The sequence below is a fragment of the Petaurus breviceps genome, unplaced genomic scaffold, assembly GCF_028583685.1.
Source record: "Petaurus breviceps papuanus isolate PSGF00001 unplaced genomic scaffold, PetGlider_PUasm1.0 90825, whole genome shotgun sequence".
NCBI classification, from domain to species: Eukaryota; Metazoa; Chordata; class Mammalia; order Diprotodontia; family Petauridae; genus Petaurus; species Petaurus breviceps.
In genome coordinates this window covers 18057903-18077788 of record NW_027187353.1, presented here as the reverse complement: position 1 = coordinate 18077788, position 19886 = coordinate 18057903, and the positions used below count along the sequence as shown (strand labels likewise).

Below are 19886 nucleotides of genomic sequence, written 5' to 3'. Positions count from 1 at the left end.
GTTACTACCTAAATTAGGTTTGTTGGTCACCCCAGCAAAAAAGTCTCCTTGTTAGCACAGCATTAGACTCTTTCTCTCTCACCTCTGGGTCACTGGTTCTGATGTGACCCTGCTTGGTCGTGAAAATCATTGCCATCTGGCAGATTATCAGTGGCCTGTAGGAAAGTGAGTTAGAGGTCTCCAGTGCTTGAGTACTCAGCTATTCAGTACAAACAAGTAACCTGTGTGCATGGCCCTATAAGTACTCAGTGGAAAACTTAACTATGGAAAGATCTATCGGAAAACAGTCACACTAATACAATGTTGATGGAGCTATAAATTGATTCAACTGGGGTTTTTTTTGGGGGGGGGGAGGAATTTACAACTGCCCTAGAAAAGTTACTAAAAATTATTCATTTGATTACTGAACATATTCTCCAAGAAAGTCAAAGATATTGAGAAAATATATCTAGTAAATAGCAAAAGATTCATAGCAGTACTTTTTCTCATTAAAAAACAACAACTAGGGGTGGCTACGAGGTGCAGTGAGTAGAGCACCGGCCCTGGAGTCAGGAGGACCTGAGTTCAAATCTGGCCTCAGACACTTGACACACTTACTAGCCGTGAGACCTTGGACAAGTCACTTAATCCCAATTGCCCTCTAAAATGCAAAAAAAAAAAAAAAAACCCAAACAACTGTAAACAGTGGGTACCTGTTGACTGGGGTACAGCTGAACAACTTGTGGCATATCAATATAATCGAACACTGTTGCTCGATAAGAAATGACCATCAGTCCATAAACATTTATTAAGCATCTACTAAATGCCAGGTGCAGTGCTGAGTACTAAGGAGACAAAGAGAGGCTAAAGCCTCTGATCTCAAGGAGCTCCCAGTCTAGGGGAGAGAACATGCAGACAACAGCATACAAACAAAATATGCACAGGATAAATTGGAGGTGAGCAGTTGGCATTAAGAGAGATCGGGCAGATATCAGGAATTCAGAAAAAACTGGGAAGACTTGACCTGATCCCCAAGCAAAACCAAGAGAACAGAGAGACGCCTCAGCATGTGGAGGAGTTGGAGGAATGACTCAGAATCAAGAAGACCTGATTCCAGTCCTCCCGAGGAGTCGCCTGACTCTGCACTGCTCCAGACAGCAAAGGAGATGCTGATCTGCGTTGGGAGAGGGAGTTGGCTTCTGGAGATTCCCTGCATCAGTGAGATCACACATTCAGGGGGAGAGAGAGACCACAGTGACATCACGGAAAGCAGCAGTGAGGACACTGGAGCTCCTGTCAGACCCATGTGGACTCCCAAGGGCTGATGAGCCCTGACTACTCGCCCTCAGTACAGAAACGAAGAGCCACCAGGGCTGTCAGACACAGCCCATGCGTCAGCTTGTTTTGCCTAGCTGTGCTACTTTGTATAAGGGAGTGTTCTGTGTGAGGTGCATTGGAGAACGGTGGAATGGTTAAGAGCATTGCTTTTTTCTAACAAGAACAGCAACTGTTTTAAAAACCAATATACTGTAAGCTAAGTTTGGAGGATAGTTGATGAGTTGCAGTGGTTTATCTATAAGTACAAGTAAAGGGAGTCAGGAGGAAGATGAGTTCTCCTTCCCTAGCCTGGATGGCCATCAGCTGAGGTTGTTAGAGAGAGGGGTCCTTGTCTGGGTCTGTGTCTAAAGAGAGGACTTCCGAGATCCATTCCTGTGTTTAAACTTTAGGATTCTGTTCACAAGTTTGAAGTCAGCTTTCTACCTTCCTGTAAGAGGTCATTCTTTAAAGTAGATTCTGAAAGACAGATGCCAGACTAATGCCAGTTGTTAAATTCCTCAAGATTAGGAAACGCGGTAGCTTGGTTGAAGGAGCGCAACAGGTTCGTGTGGCCAAATCAGAAGGATTGAGGAACTGAAGTAACAGGGAGGTCAGGTTAGTGTTAGAGGGCCTAGGAAGCACAAGAAAGGGCGTGAAGCCAAAACGCTTCCCCTCCGTCTTCACTGTGGGCTGAGATCAGTGAGATCAGTGAACAAAAGGCCCACATGTATCTGGAGCAGCTGGGATTTCATAAATGAGACTAAACTGTGATGTAAAGGAAAGAAGGCTGGATTTTCAGTCAAAAACCAAGGGTTTAAATCCTATGTACCCCTGCATACGTGTGTAGGATTAAGAGCTTGAGTCAGCCTTAAAGGTCATCAAGTCCAAACATTCCATATTTTAGAGGAGGAAACCAGTCCCAAGAAGTCCAGTGATTTAAGTCTTAAGAACTAAAATCTGGACCCTCCATGTGGCCAGATGAGCTCAGAGGCCCTTTCCAGCCTCAAATTCTGATCTTTAGGCCACTTATCCACTTCGGTTTCTTTACAATGGGGAAAATCCTGCCTACAATACCTAACTTTATAAAGATTGCTGTGAAAATGAAGTGAGATAAAGTATGTAAAGTACTTGTAAACCTTGAAGCCTATGTAAATTTGACCTGATGATGTTTCCGTGACCATTTATTAGTTTGATTTGCTGACATACAGAGGCTACAGATGCCAACGCTGTTCTTGTTCATCTTGAAAGCCCCTGAATCTGTTCACCACTGATAAGCTGATCTTAATAATGATTTTTACAGAAGCAGTCCAATTCATAGCTTGCATAATTGCCCCCTCAGCCTTTCCTGCTGTCATCAGCTCTGCTTTTATAACTCCTTCTCATGAGGGCTATATGGATGATGAACCAAACTCATGCTTTGATTTTTGAGGACCTCTGGTTGCCTTCTTCTCAGAGAGCATAAATGTGCATGTTTAGAAAAGGTCAACATTATTGTATGTATGTACAGCACTTATATTGGAGAGAGCCCTGCTCACCCACTATAGTTAGGGAAAGAGAAGTTCTGCAAAATAGCATTCATAAGATTATAGTACTTAGAGCTGGAAAGAACTTTATAGGTTTTCTGTTTTGATACCCTCATTTTTGACTCTGAGGTCCAGAAAGAAAAAAAATTGCTCCCCAAGGTCTAGTTGGTAGCAGAACCAAGATTCCACCACTGGTCTTCTGGAACCTACCCTAGAGCCCTCAGGCAATCTAACTCTGAGGACTTCTGCAGGGTCTGAGGATGGAGTGTATCCATAGAAGCACACGTACGTGCATTTGGTGGGAGTGCTGGACTTCTTCCTTGTGGTTTCTTGTTACCTTATTATACAACTCAGATGGTTTGCTTTTAACGGTCTACTTATTTTGTTCCATTTGACCTAATAAAATGTTAACATCCTACAGTTGATTTCTATTTGAAGAGTTTAATGTTTCTTTGTCCAGGTCGTGGGACATATTTGATAAAATACGTCAGGACCCCACAGGATTAGCAGCAGCTCTTCAGGCCACGGATCTGGTTGGGGTCTTACACATGCTGTACTGTATTCTCTTCCATGGCACCATCTCAGACCCCACCACCGCCAGCCCCAAAGACAGCTATACCCAGAGCACTATCCAAGTCGCCCTTCAGAGTTTACGTTTCTTCAACAGCTTTGCAGTCCTTGATCTGCCAGCTTTTCAGGTAACAAACCTCATTTTCTGTTTGTGCTCATCAGGAAAAGAAGTTAACATGTTAATTCTGGACTGACAAAGGTTTGTTTCTAGAGCACTGCATGCAGAGTTAACTGTGTAGACACCAAGAGATGGAGTAAGTCCTTCCATCAGCCTTCTTCATGTTAAAGGGTTGTCTTTGTAGCAATTGCTTTATAATATTTTTCTCCATTTACATGTAAAGATAATTTTTAACATTTGGTTGTTTTGTTTTGTTTTTTGAGTTCCAGTTTTTCTCTCTTCCTTTCTTGCCTTCCCCTTTCCTAAGACAGTAAGCAATTTGATATCTTGTATCAACTTTTAAGTATAGGGGAAACTGTTTTTTATGTAAACAGAACACAAAAGCTGGATAAATTATTTTTATAAGACTTTTTAAGGAAATTTTTAACTTTTTATTCATTCTATAGGATATTTATAATCAAAAGTGCAAATCCCTAAAAAATGGATTTCCATAACCAAAGAAAAAAATGCCTTATACTAGAATTCCAAAGCCAGCAATGCCAACACAGCCTTTCTCACATAGAAATTTTAATTTTCTAAAACACTGGCCTTTTGGAACAAACCAAGCCCCAAGAAATGAACTCTCACATTCAGTTAATTTCTAGCAAATGGATTCATTAAAAATGAAGATATTTGACGAGTGATGAGGAATTAGTTGAGAGGAATTGCTTTGCTGAGAGGGGAAAAGGTGGAAAGATATGAATGCTAAAGCTCTGGCCTTCAGTTACCCTCCTTTACAAGAAACATTAGGTTTCTAAAAGGTAGGTGATGACAAACATGCAATATTAGCTCATTGTTATGTTCCTATTGTTCTAAACGTGAAAGAAAATCTGTGAGGCCAAGTCACATCCTTCAGATATGATGCTTTTCTCCTCTATGAAGCTGTCTTAGAAAACAGAATACTGCATTGAGAGTATTTAAGGCACCTTGATGAAACCTGGGGACAGAACACTCATAATTCCACAGAGCTGTAGAGCCTCCATGTGGTCTTTCTGCTTTTATAATGACTTGAATCAACAGCAGTCATGGGATCTTAAGAATTAGAACAAGGAGGCACCTCAGAGATAATCTGTTCTGACCCCTAGTGTCTAAAGAAATGTTGCTGACTGAGCATGTTTATTTTTTTATTCCATCAGAATATATTCACTCCCCTGTTGAAGAAGAAGAGATATTTGGGGAGCATCTTAGTATTTACATACTCCTTTATAGATAGTCTCATGGGAGCCTGTGAAATAGATTCTGCAGACCACGTTGTCCCCAGTTTGTCACATTTATTAGCATTTTTGTTATCTTATTTTCATTTGTCCCTGTTTTCAAAGGCTTATTGAATTCCAGTGAATTGAGTTTCAGTTGGCTAATGCTTATGTAGCATTTCTGTAGTGCTTTCAGGTTTGCAAAGCACTTCACATTCTCATTTGACTCTCACAACAGCCCTGAGAGGTAGAGGATATCTTCATTTTACAGATGGAAAACCTGAGGCAGAGAGGTTAATGGACTTGTCCAGGGTCACTCACCTAGTAAGATTGGAAGATAGAATTTGAATCCAGATCTCTCCTTACTCCAAGATGAGGACTCCTTTCCTTTTACTATGCTGCTGTAGTCTGCCTAATGACCGAATCCACATCACACTCTTACCCACAGTCTCAGACTTGGAAGGGACCTCAGAGCCATCTGGTCCAGCCCATATCTGAACAAAAACTCTCAGACAAGTTATTAAACACATCAGAGTGATGGGAAACCCACTGCCTCCCCCTCCCACGGCACCCCTTTGCCTTGTGAGAGCTCAGCTTGTTAGGAGCTTTTCCTTGCTGTCCCCCAAATTATCGTTCCATGTTCTCTGCTCTCCTCCACTTATTTCAGTCTCATTTTCAGCTTCACTGCACAACTGAAACGATTCTCTTCAAGATTAAGAAGGCTCTGATTGTTAGAGTCTGTTTCCATTGAGGGCGTCCTTCCAGTTGCCTCGGCTCCGGTATCAGTATTGTTCTTGATTCTTCTCTCGCCCCATCCCCTCCTTGCATTCATACCCTTTTCTCCACTCACAAGGCCACTCTTCTATCACTGGCACTTCCCAAATCTTCCGTAACTTCCTCACTGGTTACTTTGCTTCTAATCTCTTTCTTCTCCAATACCTTCACAAAACTGCCAAAAGAATCCTCCCAAAGCATAAAGCCAACCATGTCATACCTCTCTTCAAGAAGCTCCAGGGACCCCCTGTTGGCTGTGGGATAAAAGAAAGAAGACCTAAATTCAAATCCTGCTTCAGACCTGAGCAAGTCACCTTCTCTACCTCAGTTACCCCAATTGTAAAATAAAGGGTTGGGTTGGATGGCCTCAGAGGCCTATGATCCTACAAATTTAGCCTTGAAAACCCTTCCCAGTCTGACTCCAACCTCTCTTTAGCCTCATTCCACATCACTTCCCTTCGTACCCTCTCTTTTCCATACAAACTAGCCTCCCATTTGCTGCCTGCCATGCTTGGGATGCAGCCCTACCTCTCTTCTACCTGGAAACTCCAGCTCCCTGGCCTTTCGTTAGCTCCCTTCCACATTATCCCATGATGCATGTTTACCCGGTTTTGTTGTGTCTCCTCTGTGGAAGTTAAGCTCCCTGAGGGAGGACACTATCTCATGTTTGGCTTTGCCATGATGCTTTGTCATGTGCACTTAGAGACAGCTCGCTGTGCTGCCCCCTTCAAGCTTCTTTGAACTCAGCATTCCCTGGCCTTATGCTTCCCCCTTTGTATTTCTCATGGTCACTCTTTCCTTCCTTATTGTCCCTGTTCTACAGCATTTTACATTCTCCTTGCCCAGAGCCTCCCCAGTCCAATAATCCGCAAGTTCCTTTCCTTTCAGCTTCTTCCTATTCCTTGGGCAGCCAGTGCCCCTTTGTAACGTGCCACTACCTCTTTGTCCTGTAATAAGCCAGCACCCCCGATATTGGAGATCACCCATGAAGCAGCCTATTACTGTCATCCTCCCTGGTGCTCAGCCAGTACTGTGTCTGCATCCTGGCCATCAGATTGTCAACTGCCTTCAGCCCTCAGCATCTGCAGGAAGTGCCACACAACCAAAATCACATCACTGTTGACATCATTGAAAGCACATCATATTTGGCTTGCGGTCCCTGACCTAGCACCAAATAAGATAAAGAGCCTGCCCTGCCCTCAAGGAGCACCGATAGGGATAGATGACTAAACTTGGAATACATCTTCAATTAAATAGAAAGTATTGACTTTGGGTAATTGAAAAGAGTAAGTGCATTTTAGGGAGTGGTGTGTGAGGAAAGATCATTCATGTAAGGTAGAATTTTTTTTTAAATCAGCTTCCATTTAGTCAAGGATAGCATCACAAAATAGGCGCCCACTTCATGAGCCACTTAAAGGCTAGAAAGAGCTGGAAAGAAGATGTGTTCTGGTCTCCTGTAGTAATAAGACTATATATAAATGTTACTGTGATAGCATACTATTTTGTTGAGCCTTTCTGATTCCTAGCCCAGGGCTCTGGCACCTGTGCTACCTGGATCCCCAGTACTTTTCCATACACCATTTTGTTAGGTAGATCTTGTTAAGAATGCTGAGTTGGACAAGTTACCTGAAAGATTATCTATACCAGTCTATATGTGTGTGTGTATACTAGTGTATATTAACTGTGTTTACTATACCATTAAGATCTGTACCAGGTGTTGGGAACCTGCAGCCTCCAGGCTACATGTGGCCCTCCAGGTCATTAAGTGCAGACCTTTGACTGAGTCCAAGTTTTATAGAACAAATCCTTTTATTAAGGACCTTAGGGGCCACATGTGGCCTGGAGACTGCAGGTTCCCCACCCTTGGATACTGATAATCTATGGGTATTCTTAACCCATGGCCTGGAAGCTTATTTTTTAAATAGTTTGATAACCATATTTCAATATAATTAATTTCCTTTGTGGTCCTATGTGTTTTTTGCACTTAAAAACATCATTCTGAGAAGGGGTCCATTGCTTTAGCAAACTACTACCAGGGGGGTCCACGACACAAAAAAGGTTAAGAAGAAGCCATCGTCTAGAAAGAGGGGAAGAAATAAATGGAAGTAGCCTTGAACACTCTGCTGATGGTGAAAGCAATAATACCGGCAAAAGAAAGGCACCCTGGAGAGGCAGGTGGCCAACAGAGAAAAGATCCAAGTAGAGCGGAAAGAACCCAGTGACTTAGAGGTGGATCCTCCCTCAGTGACCCTGAGCAAGCCCCTTCCACTCTCTGGCCTTCTCTTTCTCAAGAGAATGAGGAGATCAGAACTGATGGTTTCTAGGGGTTCTTCAAACTCTTAAGTCTTAGGATCCTGTAACAATTCAGGCAGCAAAAGAAGAGGATGGAAATCCTTACAGCAAACAATCTAGGACGTCTCCAAGTGTGTCCCACAGACTCTTCTCTTCAGAAGATGAAGAGGTTACACAAGACATATTCGAGATGGAGGACAGAAAGACTAAAGAATCACTGAAGTCAGTGGCCACCCAAGGAACTTGGGTCCCTTAGATGCTCCATCTCTTGAGCTCAAAAAGCCCACAGAGGAGTCGTGTACCAGGAAGCATAGTTTAAACCAAAGTTTAAACTAAGTAAAACCTAAACCAAGTAGGAGGTGATGACAGAGGGGAGCATCTTGGGGAATGCTGCTCACCTGTTCAGCTGCTGGTCCTATTTCATCATGTTCCAGGAAAGCAGGCAGAGTATTTCCAGAGCCTTGGGAGCTAGGAGAACATAGGTCTCCTTTCTCTGGCTAGTTTGAGAACTGGAAGATGAGCCCTATACTGATTGGGTGATTCTGCCTGATTCATGACAACTTTGCTTACATACAGAGCACTTTAAGGTTTACAGAGGATATTCCCCAGGTCAGCTTTACTCAAGGTCAGACAACAAAATATGTGTTAAAGCTAAGATATGAATCCATGTCTTGAGTTCAAATCCAGTGCTGCTTCCAAAGCCTGAAGAGGAAATAAAGTTTACTTGAAAAATGAGTTTAATTTTTCTGTTCAAACTTATTCTGTTCTTATCCCTAAAGGTTCAGCAGGAAGCATGAGGTTACACTACAGGTGAATGTAGCTAGTTAAGTATGGACAAGCCTGAAGAAATGTCACAGCTGGATGTAAAGTCGCAAAATGCTTCTGAAGTCGCGTTAGGGCCTAGGAAGCATCATTCCTTCTCAGGGCTGTGGCCTTGATGCTGAAGATTTATTTAGCCAGCTATTTCCTGCAGAAATTTGTGCTCATTACATTTCAGAAAACCTTGCTCAAATGGCTATATGTTGCACCCTGGACTGAACTATACTGGGGAAGATGTTTTCTACCTCTAGTATGCTGTGACAGGTTTTTTTGAGTACACACTGAGCAAAGACTGGATGTTTAGAAATGTTCTGGATGAACCACTTTCCCAGAGATTCAAAATGTTACCTCGTTTCATTTTCTAGATAGTTAAGCTTAGTTCTTGGGCTTTACTTTTCCCCTTTGACCTTGGGTCACTCTGTTTGACATGTTTACTAAATAGAGGCCACAGGTACAATTGGATTCTCCTCAATCACCCCATTAACTTGCAGAGTTCAGAAAGTCAAAATTTTAAAAATGAATGTTAAAAATTGTTTTTTTATGTAACTGGGGGAAAATAACATACTAAATAAAAAAAAAAAAACAAATAAAGCTAAGATTAAATGATAGAAGAAAAAAGACAGACCAGAAAGCCTTAAAGTTGAAAGTTTCCAACTACCCTTCCTCCCTCCCCGCCCCCCCATCTTGGAAACCTCCCACTTTTGAAACTGTTTATTTCCAAGTCTTAGAGCTGGACTGGCCCCTCAAGGCCATCTTCTAGCCCAGCTCATAGCTGAACCGGAAGCTGTGTAAGGCATCCCTGACAAGAAGTATATGAAATGCTATTAATTATTCTTTGTCTTTTTTGTTTGCAACACACAGGTAGCTAATAAGAAGAGGATTTTTGCCATGTGCAGAAATGAGGGTTTTCTTCTTCAGAGCCCTAAGTATGTCCAGCACGGGCTCCGTACACCTAATGGCTGTGCATATAATGCAGACAGTGTGTCAGCTAAGTTCCGATAGGTGCCCACATGAGCTTTGCTCTTTTTCCAATTTTCAGATAAATGATGTGTCTTTTCACTGTGTCTGTGATTACTAGGAGAAGCAGCAAGCCGACCCACACCACCAGATTGCTTTAGGTCACAGATTTTGCTGAAAAGGTGACATTATATATTACTGATTAGGGTTGCTTGAAGGTTTGATATTTGAGGTTCCTTTGAAAGAGGAATGATAAGTCATTTTCAAATGGCATTACTTATTTTAATTAAACTCCTCTGCTCTCTCAGGTGGGAGGGGCTACTGTTCAGATGATAAATGATCCCTTTTGCCCTCTGTCAGTCTATTGTAGGAGCAGAAGGGCTGTCCCTGGCATTCCGACACATTCTTAGCTCTCTGCTGTGGCACTGTGCCCACCACTCCTGCGAGGTCCTGCTCCACGAAGTCATCATCTGTGTGGGCTACTTCACGGTGAACCACCCAGACAACCAGGTAAGAGACTGGGGCCGGATGCGTCTTCTCTGCCTGGATTGTGAGATCACCTCAACCTCACCACTCACTCTGGGAGCAGCCTGTCCCTTTGTGCGCCTCAGTTTCCTTGTCTCTTTACTAAAGTGAGAGCATTGAACTCAGTGATCTTGAAGGTTTCCTTCTAGCCGTCCAGGGACCTTTGTCAGGTGATAATGGGAGTTTGAGTAGAGTGAGAAAAGGTAGGATTGGCCCTAATGAAGCCTTCCATCATGGGATAGCCTGAGTACTCATTCTCCTTGGTCTTATATTGGGAAACAGTGGCCTAGTCCATTCTTCCTAGGGTCACCACATTTGTTTTTCACTTGGTGTGGCTGGAGTAGACCCGGTGAATGCTGTCAGGCTTATCATTGAAGAAAGATTCAACAAGATGGACAATCTGTTTAATGTGTTTTTTAGCAGACACACATAGCTTGGTGTCAGCCATATACATCAGTCAGTCAGTCAACAAGCCTTTATTAAGAACTTTCTTTGTGCCAGGCACTAGGCTAAGTACTGAGAATATCAAGAAATGCAGAGATGTGATCCCTGCCCTCAAGGAGCTCACATTCTCATGTAGGAGACAACATGCAAATAGTTATGTACATAGACATGTACATATGTGTATGTATCTACACTTAGAAAAAAATGGAAGATAATCTCAGGGAGAGAGAAGGTGCTGGCAGGGGAGGGGACTATGGAAGGACCCTTTCAGAGGTGAGAATTGCTGAGTCTTGAGAGAAGCCAGGAGCCAAAGGTGAGGAGGGAGAACATTCTAGGAGAGGGCAGAGCTTGGGCAAAGACTTGGAGATTGGAGGTAGGGTGATGTGTAGGGCTAGGGTAGCTAAGTCACAGAGTGTAGGAGTATATAAAGCCTGGGAAAGGCTTGAAATGCCAAAGGAAGTATGTTCTGTTTGATCTTGGAGGCCTTAAGGTAACACAGCAGTATATTGACTAGAGGTGACATGATCTGATCTGCATTCTGTAACTGAATGGAGGATGACTTAGAATGGGGGAACATGGGGTGGGGAAGACGAGCCACAAAGCTGCTGCCAGGAGCCCAGAGGTAAATCGACAGGAGATGCATAGAAGAGATACTGTGAAGTTAAAACTGAAGACTAGACAGCAGGTTAACTATGTGTGGTTAGTGTGGGGCAGGAGTGAAGAAAGTACTGAGGCTTGTGAGCCTTGGTGACTGGGAGAATGCTGGTGCCCTTGATAGCAAAAGGCCAATGGGGAAGAAAGGAGGGTTTGAGCAGAAAGAGAATGAGGCCCCATTTAGGATGTAGTGAATTTGAAGGGCCTGTAGGCCATCTTTGAAAAGTCCACAAGGCAATGGTGATGCAGGACTGGAGCCCAGGAGAGACATTAGGGCTGGATAGAAGGGTCTGGGAATTCTCTGTGTGGAGATGACTGTTGATCCATGGGATGCAACTTAGAGGAGGAAGAAGCCATGCTCAGGATGCCAGCTGCTAGGACACTTACAGTTAGTGAACATGACCTGGATGAAGGAGTTCTCTCACAAATAGGAGGAGAACCAGCAGAAAAGAGCAAAGCCAGAAAGGAGACAAGGGCAGTGGATGAATTAAGGAGATGCTCAGGTGCAGCAAGCTCTTTAAACTTAGAAGCAATGCTCTGTTCTTTTTAGGCCTGATGAATGGGTTTAAGACTAGGAGCCAGATCAGGGGAGACTAAAACTGTCTCCCAAAAGATGCTATGTTTTATATGCATTATCCTTGCTATCGTTATGTTGGTGCCATGTTTTCAATAGAGAAGTGTTTTCTATGTAGACATCAAATATTCTGACATTCTCACAGCCATGAATGTAGAACTAGGTCATATATATTGTGATGATCAATAAAGGCACCATAAATGTCAGAGCACTTTTAGACAGCTTGTTCAATAATGACCAAATCAATAACAAGTGCTCTTTTCATCACTGAGACTTTTTTGGCATATTCTTTTTTGTTCCTCAGCCAATGTATTATTGTCTTGTAGATGTTTTTAGAGTTATTTTTAGTAATAGAATCTATGAATGTATTGTATAAAGTCCACAAACACATCATTAGTCTAAATTTGGAGGGCTCACTGGTATGCTCATTTTGGTTAATAAACATTTGATACCTTCTATTAAGACAGGTGAGATCAGTCCTGCATCTTAGAAGAAACTGGTAAAATGCTTTCCTAGTAATCTGTGTGCCACTGGGAGGCATTCAAACCATCATTTAAGGATCTTATCTAGTTTTGCAGAGAAAACAGAATCTACTTTACCTCCTTTGACCTAACTCTTCTCTCATTCTTTATCTCAACAGTATACTGTCTTTCTGTTTTATACTTGATTCAAAAACTTGTATTTTCATTGTTTATTCTTCTTGTGACCATATTATACAGGCATCCTTCATTTTATTGCACTTTACTTTATTGCACTTTACAGATATCGCATTTTTTACAATTTGAAGCTTAGTGGCAACTCTGCATCAAACAAATCTATTGGTATTATTTTCCCAACAGTTTACATTATGTTGCTGTGTCACATTTTGGTAATTCTCACAATATTTCAAGCTTTTCCATTATATCTATTCACATCTGTGACAATAATCAGTGATCTTTGATGTTACTATTATGATTGTTTTGGGGTGCCATGGGTATGCCTCTATAAGATGTCAAGCTTAATTAATAAAGGCTATGCCTGTGGTGACTCTGCCACCAGCTGGCCTTTGCCCATCTCTCTCTCCTTGGGCTTCCCTACTTCCTGAAATATAACAATATTGAAATTAAGCCAGGTGGAGTAGAAACAGGACTTCCATGCAGCTCCAGTTCCCACCACCTCCAATTCATGTAAAAGGGGACTCTAAACAAACTTTGAAGCTACAGAACCCACAAAATGACACAGAGAAGCTAACCTCCCGCTGAGGACAGCCCAGCAGGCCGGCAGGAATCGGCCAGTGCAGCACTCTGGGAGGCGACCCAAGCCCCACGCTGAGGTTTTAGCTCCAGGGCAGGCCTGACCAACCACTGTCTGGAGGGACTCCAGATCACCAGCAGCTGTGGCGATCCAGAATTATCAACACATAGATGCTAAGGACAAAGTAAAAGGTCAGTGCAGTGTGGACTTTGGGACCCAGTCATTGGGAGTGCGTTGGCTTTTGCCCCCAAGGCGAGAAGCTGCTGAGGGCTGCAGTACAGCCGCTGCCATGTGGCAGCTTCACCTCCTGGCCTGCAGAGTGTAGGGGGACCAAGTGACCAACCTGAAGGGTAATCACTCTTGCTTTAACCTGCTTGCATCTGGATTGTGGTCTAGGGTGGAGGTCCTGGGGTGTGCGACCAGCTTGCCAGAGCATGTGGAGGCTTCAGAGAAGGCACCCAACTAATACCTCCTTCAGCTGAGAAAACCCTAGCATTTAGAACAAAGCTCCCCCATCTGGTGGCAGAGTCCTATTGTGGCAAAAAGCCCAAAAGTCAAGTAATTGAGTGGCAAAATGACTAGGCAAAGGAAGCAAACCAAGCAAAGCAATCCAACATTAGACTCCTATTTTGGGGACAAAAAGGATCAAAGCATGGAACAAGAGGAAGACAGTGAAATCAGAACTCCTGCACCAAAAGCTTCCAAGAAAAATACAAGCTGGTTACAGGCCATAGAGGACCTTAAGAAGCAGATAAGAGAAGTGGAGGAAAAATTGGGAAGAGAAATGAGAACGATGCAAGAAAATTATGAAATGAGAGTCAACAGCCTGATTGAGGAAAGTAACACCTTAAAAAACAGACTAACTCAAATGGCAAAAGAGGCTCAAAAAGACAATGAGGAGAAGAATGCCTTAAAAAGCTGAATTTACCAGATGGAAAAAGAAACTCAAAAGCTCACTGAGGAGAATCATTCCTTCAGAATGAGATTGGAGCAAATGGAAGCTAATGACTTCATGAGAAATCAAGATTCTATTAAACAGATCCAAACAAATTAAAGAATAGAAGACAATGTGAAATATCTCATTGGAAAAACCACTGATCTGGAAGATAGATAATTTAAAAATTATTAGACTACCTGAAAGCCATGATCAGAGAAAGAATCTAGAAATCATCCTCCAAGAAATTCTCAAGGAAAACTGCCCTGATGTTTTAGAACCAGAGGGTGAAATAGAGGTTGAAAGAATCCACCGATCACCTCCTGAAAAAGATCCCAAAAAGAAAGCTCCTAGGAATATTATAGCCAGGTTCCGAAATTCCCAGATCAAGGAGAGAATATTACAAGCAGCCAGGAAGAAACAATTTGAATATTGTGGAAACACAGTCAGGATAACTCAGGATCTGGCAGCTTCTACACTGAGGGATCGAAGGGCTTGGAATATGATATTCCAGAGGTCAAAGGAGCTGGGATTAAAACCAAGAATCACCTACCCATCAAAACTGAGTATCATGTTTCAAAGGGAAAATATGGTCATTCATTGGAATGGAGGACTTTCAAGCATTCTTGATGAAAAAACCAGAGTTGAATAGAAAATTTGACATTCAGATACAAGAAGCAAGAGAAGGATGAGAAGGTAAACAGGGAAAAGAAATCATAAGGAACTTATCAAAGTTGAACTATTAACATTCCTACATGGAAAAACGATGATTGTAACTGATGGAACTTTTCTCAATATGAAAATAGTTGAAGGGAATAGAAATAGAAATATATATATATATATACACACACACATATATATGTCTATATCGGAGGGTATACAGGCATATGAATACATATGTGAATGTGTGTATATGTGTGTACAGGTATACATAGATAGAGGGCATAAGACCAATTTAATAGGAAAGGATGATACTTAAAAGGTGAAATTAAGAGATGAGAGAGGAATATAATGAGAGGAGATAGGGAGAGACTGAATGGGATAAACTCTCTCATATAGAAGAGGCAAGGGAAAATGACTACAATGGAGGGGAAGAATAGGAAGGCAAAAGGGAATGGGTCAACCTTGTTCTCATTGAATTTGGCTTGGGGAGGGAATGACATACACACTAAATAGGGTGTCTCACCCTACAAGAGAGTAGGGGGGGAAGGGGATGAGAGGAGGGATGATGGAGGGGAGGGCAGGTTGTGGGGGAGGGAAGTTGGAAGCACCCACTTTTGAAAAGGGATGGGATCAAAGTAGAGAATAGAACAAGTGGGAGGTGGGATAGGAGGGAGGAAAACATAGTCAGTCTTTTACAATATATCTACTATGGTAATGCTTTGCATTAGCTACACATGTACAACCTATACTGAATTCCTTATCTTCCCAGTAAGGGTAGGTGACAAAGGAGGAAGGGAATGAATCTGGAATTCAAAGTTTTAAAATCACATGTTTAAAATATATATATATATATATACATATATGTATTCTGTTATTAATACTATTTTTACATGTAATTGGGAAACAAGTTATACAGGCACTGGGGCATAGAGATCCACCATGCCCTACTGGAAAAGTCGAAGGGGTATGGGACAAGATATTGAAGAGAGCATATTGGAGGAGGGGATATCCTGTGGGACTGCTATTTTGGGGCAGTAGGTAGGGGAAAAACAGGGAGAAAATTTGTAACTCAAAATCTGGCGGAAATGAATGATATAAATCAGAAGTTAATAAAGCATTTGAAAAATGAAAAAAAAAAAGAAATTAGGCCAATTAGTAACCCTACAATGGCCTCTAAATGTTCAAGTGAAAAGAAGAGTCAATTGATGGACAGACTTAATTTCTTAAATTGCCACAGCCACTTCAGCCTTCAGCAATCCCCACCCTGATCATTTAGCAGCCATCCACATCAAGACAAGATTCTACACCAGCAAAGAGATCACCAGCAAATCGAACACTTAGTAGACTACAGTATAGTGTAAACATAGCTTTTGTATGCACTAGAAAACAAGAAATTCCATGTGACTGACTTTATTGTGATATTTGTTTTTTTGTGTGGCAGTCTGGAGCAGAATCCAAAATATCTCCAAAGCATGTCTGTAGATAACTATAAATTTTCACATCATAGCATTCTGGGGTGGAGAGGAAGGAGAGTGAGACCATGGTGAGAGGGGAGGCAAGGTTGTCAGCTGGGCAGGTAGCAAGGAAGTGTGATGTGGGAGGCTTGAAGAGACAAGGAAAGGCAGTGTCCATAAAGAAGTGGGATACAGAATCAGTTGGGGAAACATGTTAAAGATTGCCTTGCTGCAGTGAGGGCCCAGCTGAGATCAGATAACATACATTTGTAGAGGATTAACCACTATTGTGTGACTTCTAGCACCTCCCAGCAGCATGTGAACAGGAACAAGGGGTCAAATGGGGGCAGTAATCCAGGTCTGGGGCCCAGTAAGGCCTGTGCTGCAAATGGTTCAAGGAAACAGTGGATCTGAGAGTAGTGGACAGTGTAATATTGAACTGGTTACCCATCAGAGCAAAATTGGGAAGGGAGGAAAGTGCAGGCAGAGCAGGATAACCTGGAAGATTATGAAGGGATAGAGAGGCTTGGAGTCAGGGGACCAGCTTCAAACCCTAGCTCTGCTACTACTTACTTTTGTGTCCTTGAGCAAGTCTCTTGCTTTTGTGCATGTGCAGAATAAGTGTTAGACTAGATTATCACAGAGGCCCCTTCTGGCTCTGAAGTGATCATTTGTAAAGAGCAGGTCTAGAGAACTTCTGGCCTGGATGCATACCTGAAGGGCAGGCAGACCTCCTCCAGCAAAAACCTGAAACGAATATATAAGAAATTACAATAAGTGACTTCTTTCACCTTAGAAATGCACAAAAAAATCAGCCAGAAGCTTACAATCTTCCAGCTTGAGCAGACAGGCGTAGCCTCTGTATCAGAGGTAGCAAGAGTATAGGATTCTCCTAGACCTAGGAAAGTCAGAAAGCCCTAGATTAGAGTGGAGAAGTTGTAAGACCCAGGGAGCAAAGCTACCAGTGCAGTGTGAGAGTACCCAGACTGAGACACTCCAGGCTTCAGCCTTAACACTCTGTCTTGAGATGCCATTGAAGGCCCTAGAGATCCAGGACTCTGGACCCTGGGAGAGAGAAGTCAGCACAAGGTGATGTCAAGAAGGGCCAATCGCCCCACCTATGACATGACTTATTCATGCAAAAAGAAGGGCAAGAGGCTGGATCCTGGCCATGTCACCAGGTCAGGAATCTGGTGAAAGGACTAAATCAAAGAAAACACTAATAAATCAAAGAAGAATTGTGACTCTAAAGATCTCCCAAAGAAAAGTAGAATTGAATGTCCCATAATAATTGCAAGAAGTGACTCAAAAGCAAAAATGAATCTTTCACAAGGACTACATGTATACATATGGTACCTATTAGCTAATCAGCTAATAAACATTTATTCAGTGCCTACTTATAAAATCCCTGCCCTCAAGAAACTTACACTGTAACAGAGGAGGACAATGCATAAAAGTAAGCTGAGGAGGGTGAGGGGTGAGAGAAAGAGAAGGGATCCATAACAAGAGCCTACTAGAGAATTCCAGAGAAGTCAAAGAGCTTTGTAAGCTGATGGGAAATGAATTGAAGAGAGAAAAAATGAAATCAAAGCTCTGGAGAAAAGAATTGGAGAATAAGTAGCTTAAAGACAGAATGGTAAATCTCACCCAAATAATAGACTCTGACAACTAGAAGAGACCAAACAGATCCATGAACTCCATCAGAAAGAAAGTATTAGAACAAAATCAGAAGATTGAACAAGTTGACAAAAATGTACTCTCTCTGATATAAAAAACAACTGACCTTGGAAATAAATCAAGATGAAGTGATTAAAGAATCACTGGACTCCCTAAAATCCATGTTATTTTAAATCCTGGATGCCATATGATAAACCATAAGTGAAAACTGCCCGGACCCAAAGCAGAAAACAAAGTGAAGAGGAAATAATTCACCAATCTACTGAAAAAGGACACTATAGAAGAAAATTCCAAAGAATGTCATAAGCAAGATCCAGAACTCCCGTGTGAAAGTATAAAAAGTATGACAAACACCCAGGAAGAAATTTTTATGTAGTATACAGAGTAACAAAAGGCAAAAGAGATCAGTTTATGGCCAAGAATCACTTCCCCTGAAAACCTGGGCATAATTCTGCAAAGGAAAAAATCCTCTTTGGAGGAATAAAAACCAAACAACAAACAACTTTCTGATAAAAAGGCCAGAGCTGAGTAAGAGATTTGTGATGCAAACACAAGAGCCCGGAGCAGCCTAAAAGGGTAATTTTTTTTTTTTTGAGATTAGAAGACACTATGTGACACTATAGAACCTTAACATCTTCCAAGAAAATACCAAGGGAGTTAGGTGAGAAAAACAAAGGTCCCAGGAAGAGGATGGATTGGTTCTGTTCTTAAGAGAGGAAATAGAAGAGAGGGTAAAAGGAATACATTTCTGCAGGGATGGGATTGACTGATATTTATTCAGTTTAGTCTCACTCTGCTCTAGTTAAAGAAAATGATAATTTGCCCAGTCAATCAGAGACCTTAGACTAAGCATGAAAAGTCTTGGAAAGCCACTTCATGAAGTGAGTTGACACACCAGACAGGAAGTCAGTTCCCTTTGTCTGTGGGATTTGCCATGTCCTATGGGTCCTACATTAAAAGCATCCAGTTAGCTGGAATTGAAGGATTCCACAAATTAGAGCAAGCATGACTATTCAAATAAACCACTTGGGGTGGGGGGGGGCCTCAACCTTGGTCTCAGCATGAATGTTCTCCCCTCCCCTTCCTCTGACCTCAGGAGGCCCTTACAAGCTTTGAGGGATCTAGAAGATTTTGGACTTCTTATCTAACCATCAGTGCTCCAGGCTTGTGCTCCCAGAACAACAATGCCTGATAGGAGTGTCTGTACTGGGAGCCAAGGACAGACTGCACTCCGATCCATGGGACTTACGGGGATCTTGAGCACCCCACAAATGAGAGAAAAAGGCTCTCAAAAATCAGGAACTATTAGTTACCCTCAGCCCCACAGGTTCATCCAGTTGGAGCCCACTTTCCTCTGTACACTGTATGTACTTGTGGGACAGGATGGCAAAGACCTATGGTAGGGCATTTGGTACCAATTGTTCTGACTCCTACCACTTTTGGTAACTCCTTTCTAAAAGCTGTTTAGCTGACTAAATTGATTCTCAAATGATAGTATTGGAAGGAAGTATACTAGAGGGGGGCTTGAACCAGTGGCTTTAGAGAATCATCCATGATTTCTTAGGGATAACATTTAGAGCCCTGAGAGGGAGATGTAGCCTTCCTCAGAGACCATAGACTCCACTGTGAAAGTGGGAGTTGGGATAAGAATCCTCAGACCTTAAAAATTAAGGAGTATAAAATCAGTGAGGGAATGGTCAAAAGTAAAAATTCCTGATCCTGAAGGAGGGGTTAAAGTTGGGAGAAGAAAAAGAAAGAATTGGCATCTAGGGTGGGGACAGGGAGTATCATTTGGGGAATGGCTACATGAGCCATGGTATATTACTCTAGTGGAGTATGATGATGACATAAAATTAGAGAGGCCATTGCAGAGAATCCTGAATAACATGACTTGATGCAGAGGGCAGGAAGAGGAAGCAGGAGAATAGCAGCATTGTGAGGAAAACTAGCTCTGACAGCCTGAAGACGTTTGATCAGTGCGGTAACCAGCCATGTCTGCAGAGAACGTGTCATGCATGAGCCATGCTGCCCCTCTCCTGATAAAGGCAATGAAATCAAAGCACAAAAAGAGGCAGTCATTTTTGGACATGGCCGTTGAGTGGATTCATTTTCACTGACTGACTTTGCTTATTTGTTGCAAGGTTGTT

The 19886-nt window shown here is 42.3% G+C and overlaps 1 protein-coding gene across 1 annotated transcript in view; it reads left to right on the top strand.

The window, feature by feature from the left end:
- Positions 1 to 19886, top strand: part of SCAPER (S-phase cyclin A associated protein in the ER) — a 405066-nt gene that overhangs the window by 350538 nt on the left and 34642 nt on the right. The window contains exons 28-29 of the mRNA XM_069071423.1: positions 3280 to 3517; positions 9942 to 10091. Of these exons, the coding sequence (XP_068927524.1) occupies positions 3280 to 3517; positions 9942 to 10091 (388 nt within the window). The remainder of the gene's footprint in view (positions 1 to 3279; positions 3518 to 9941; positions 10092 to 19886) is intronic.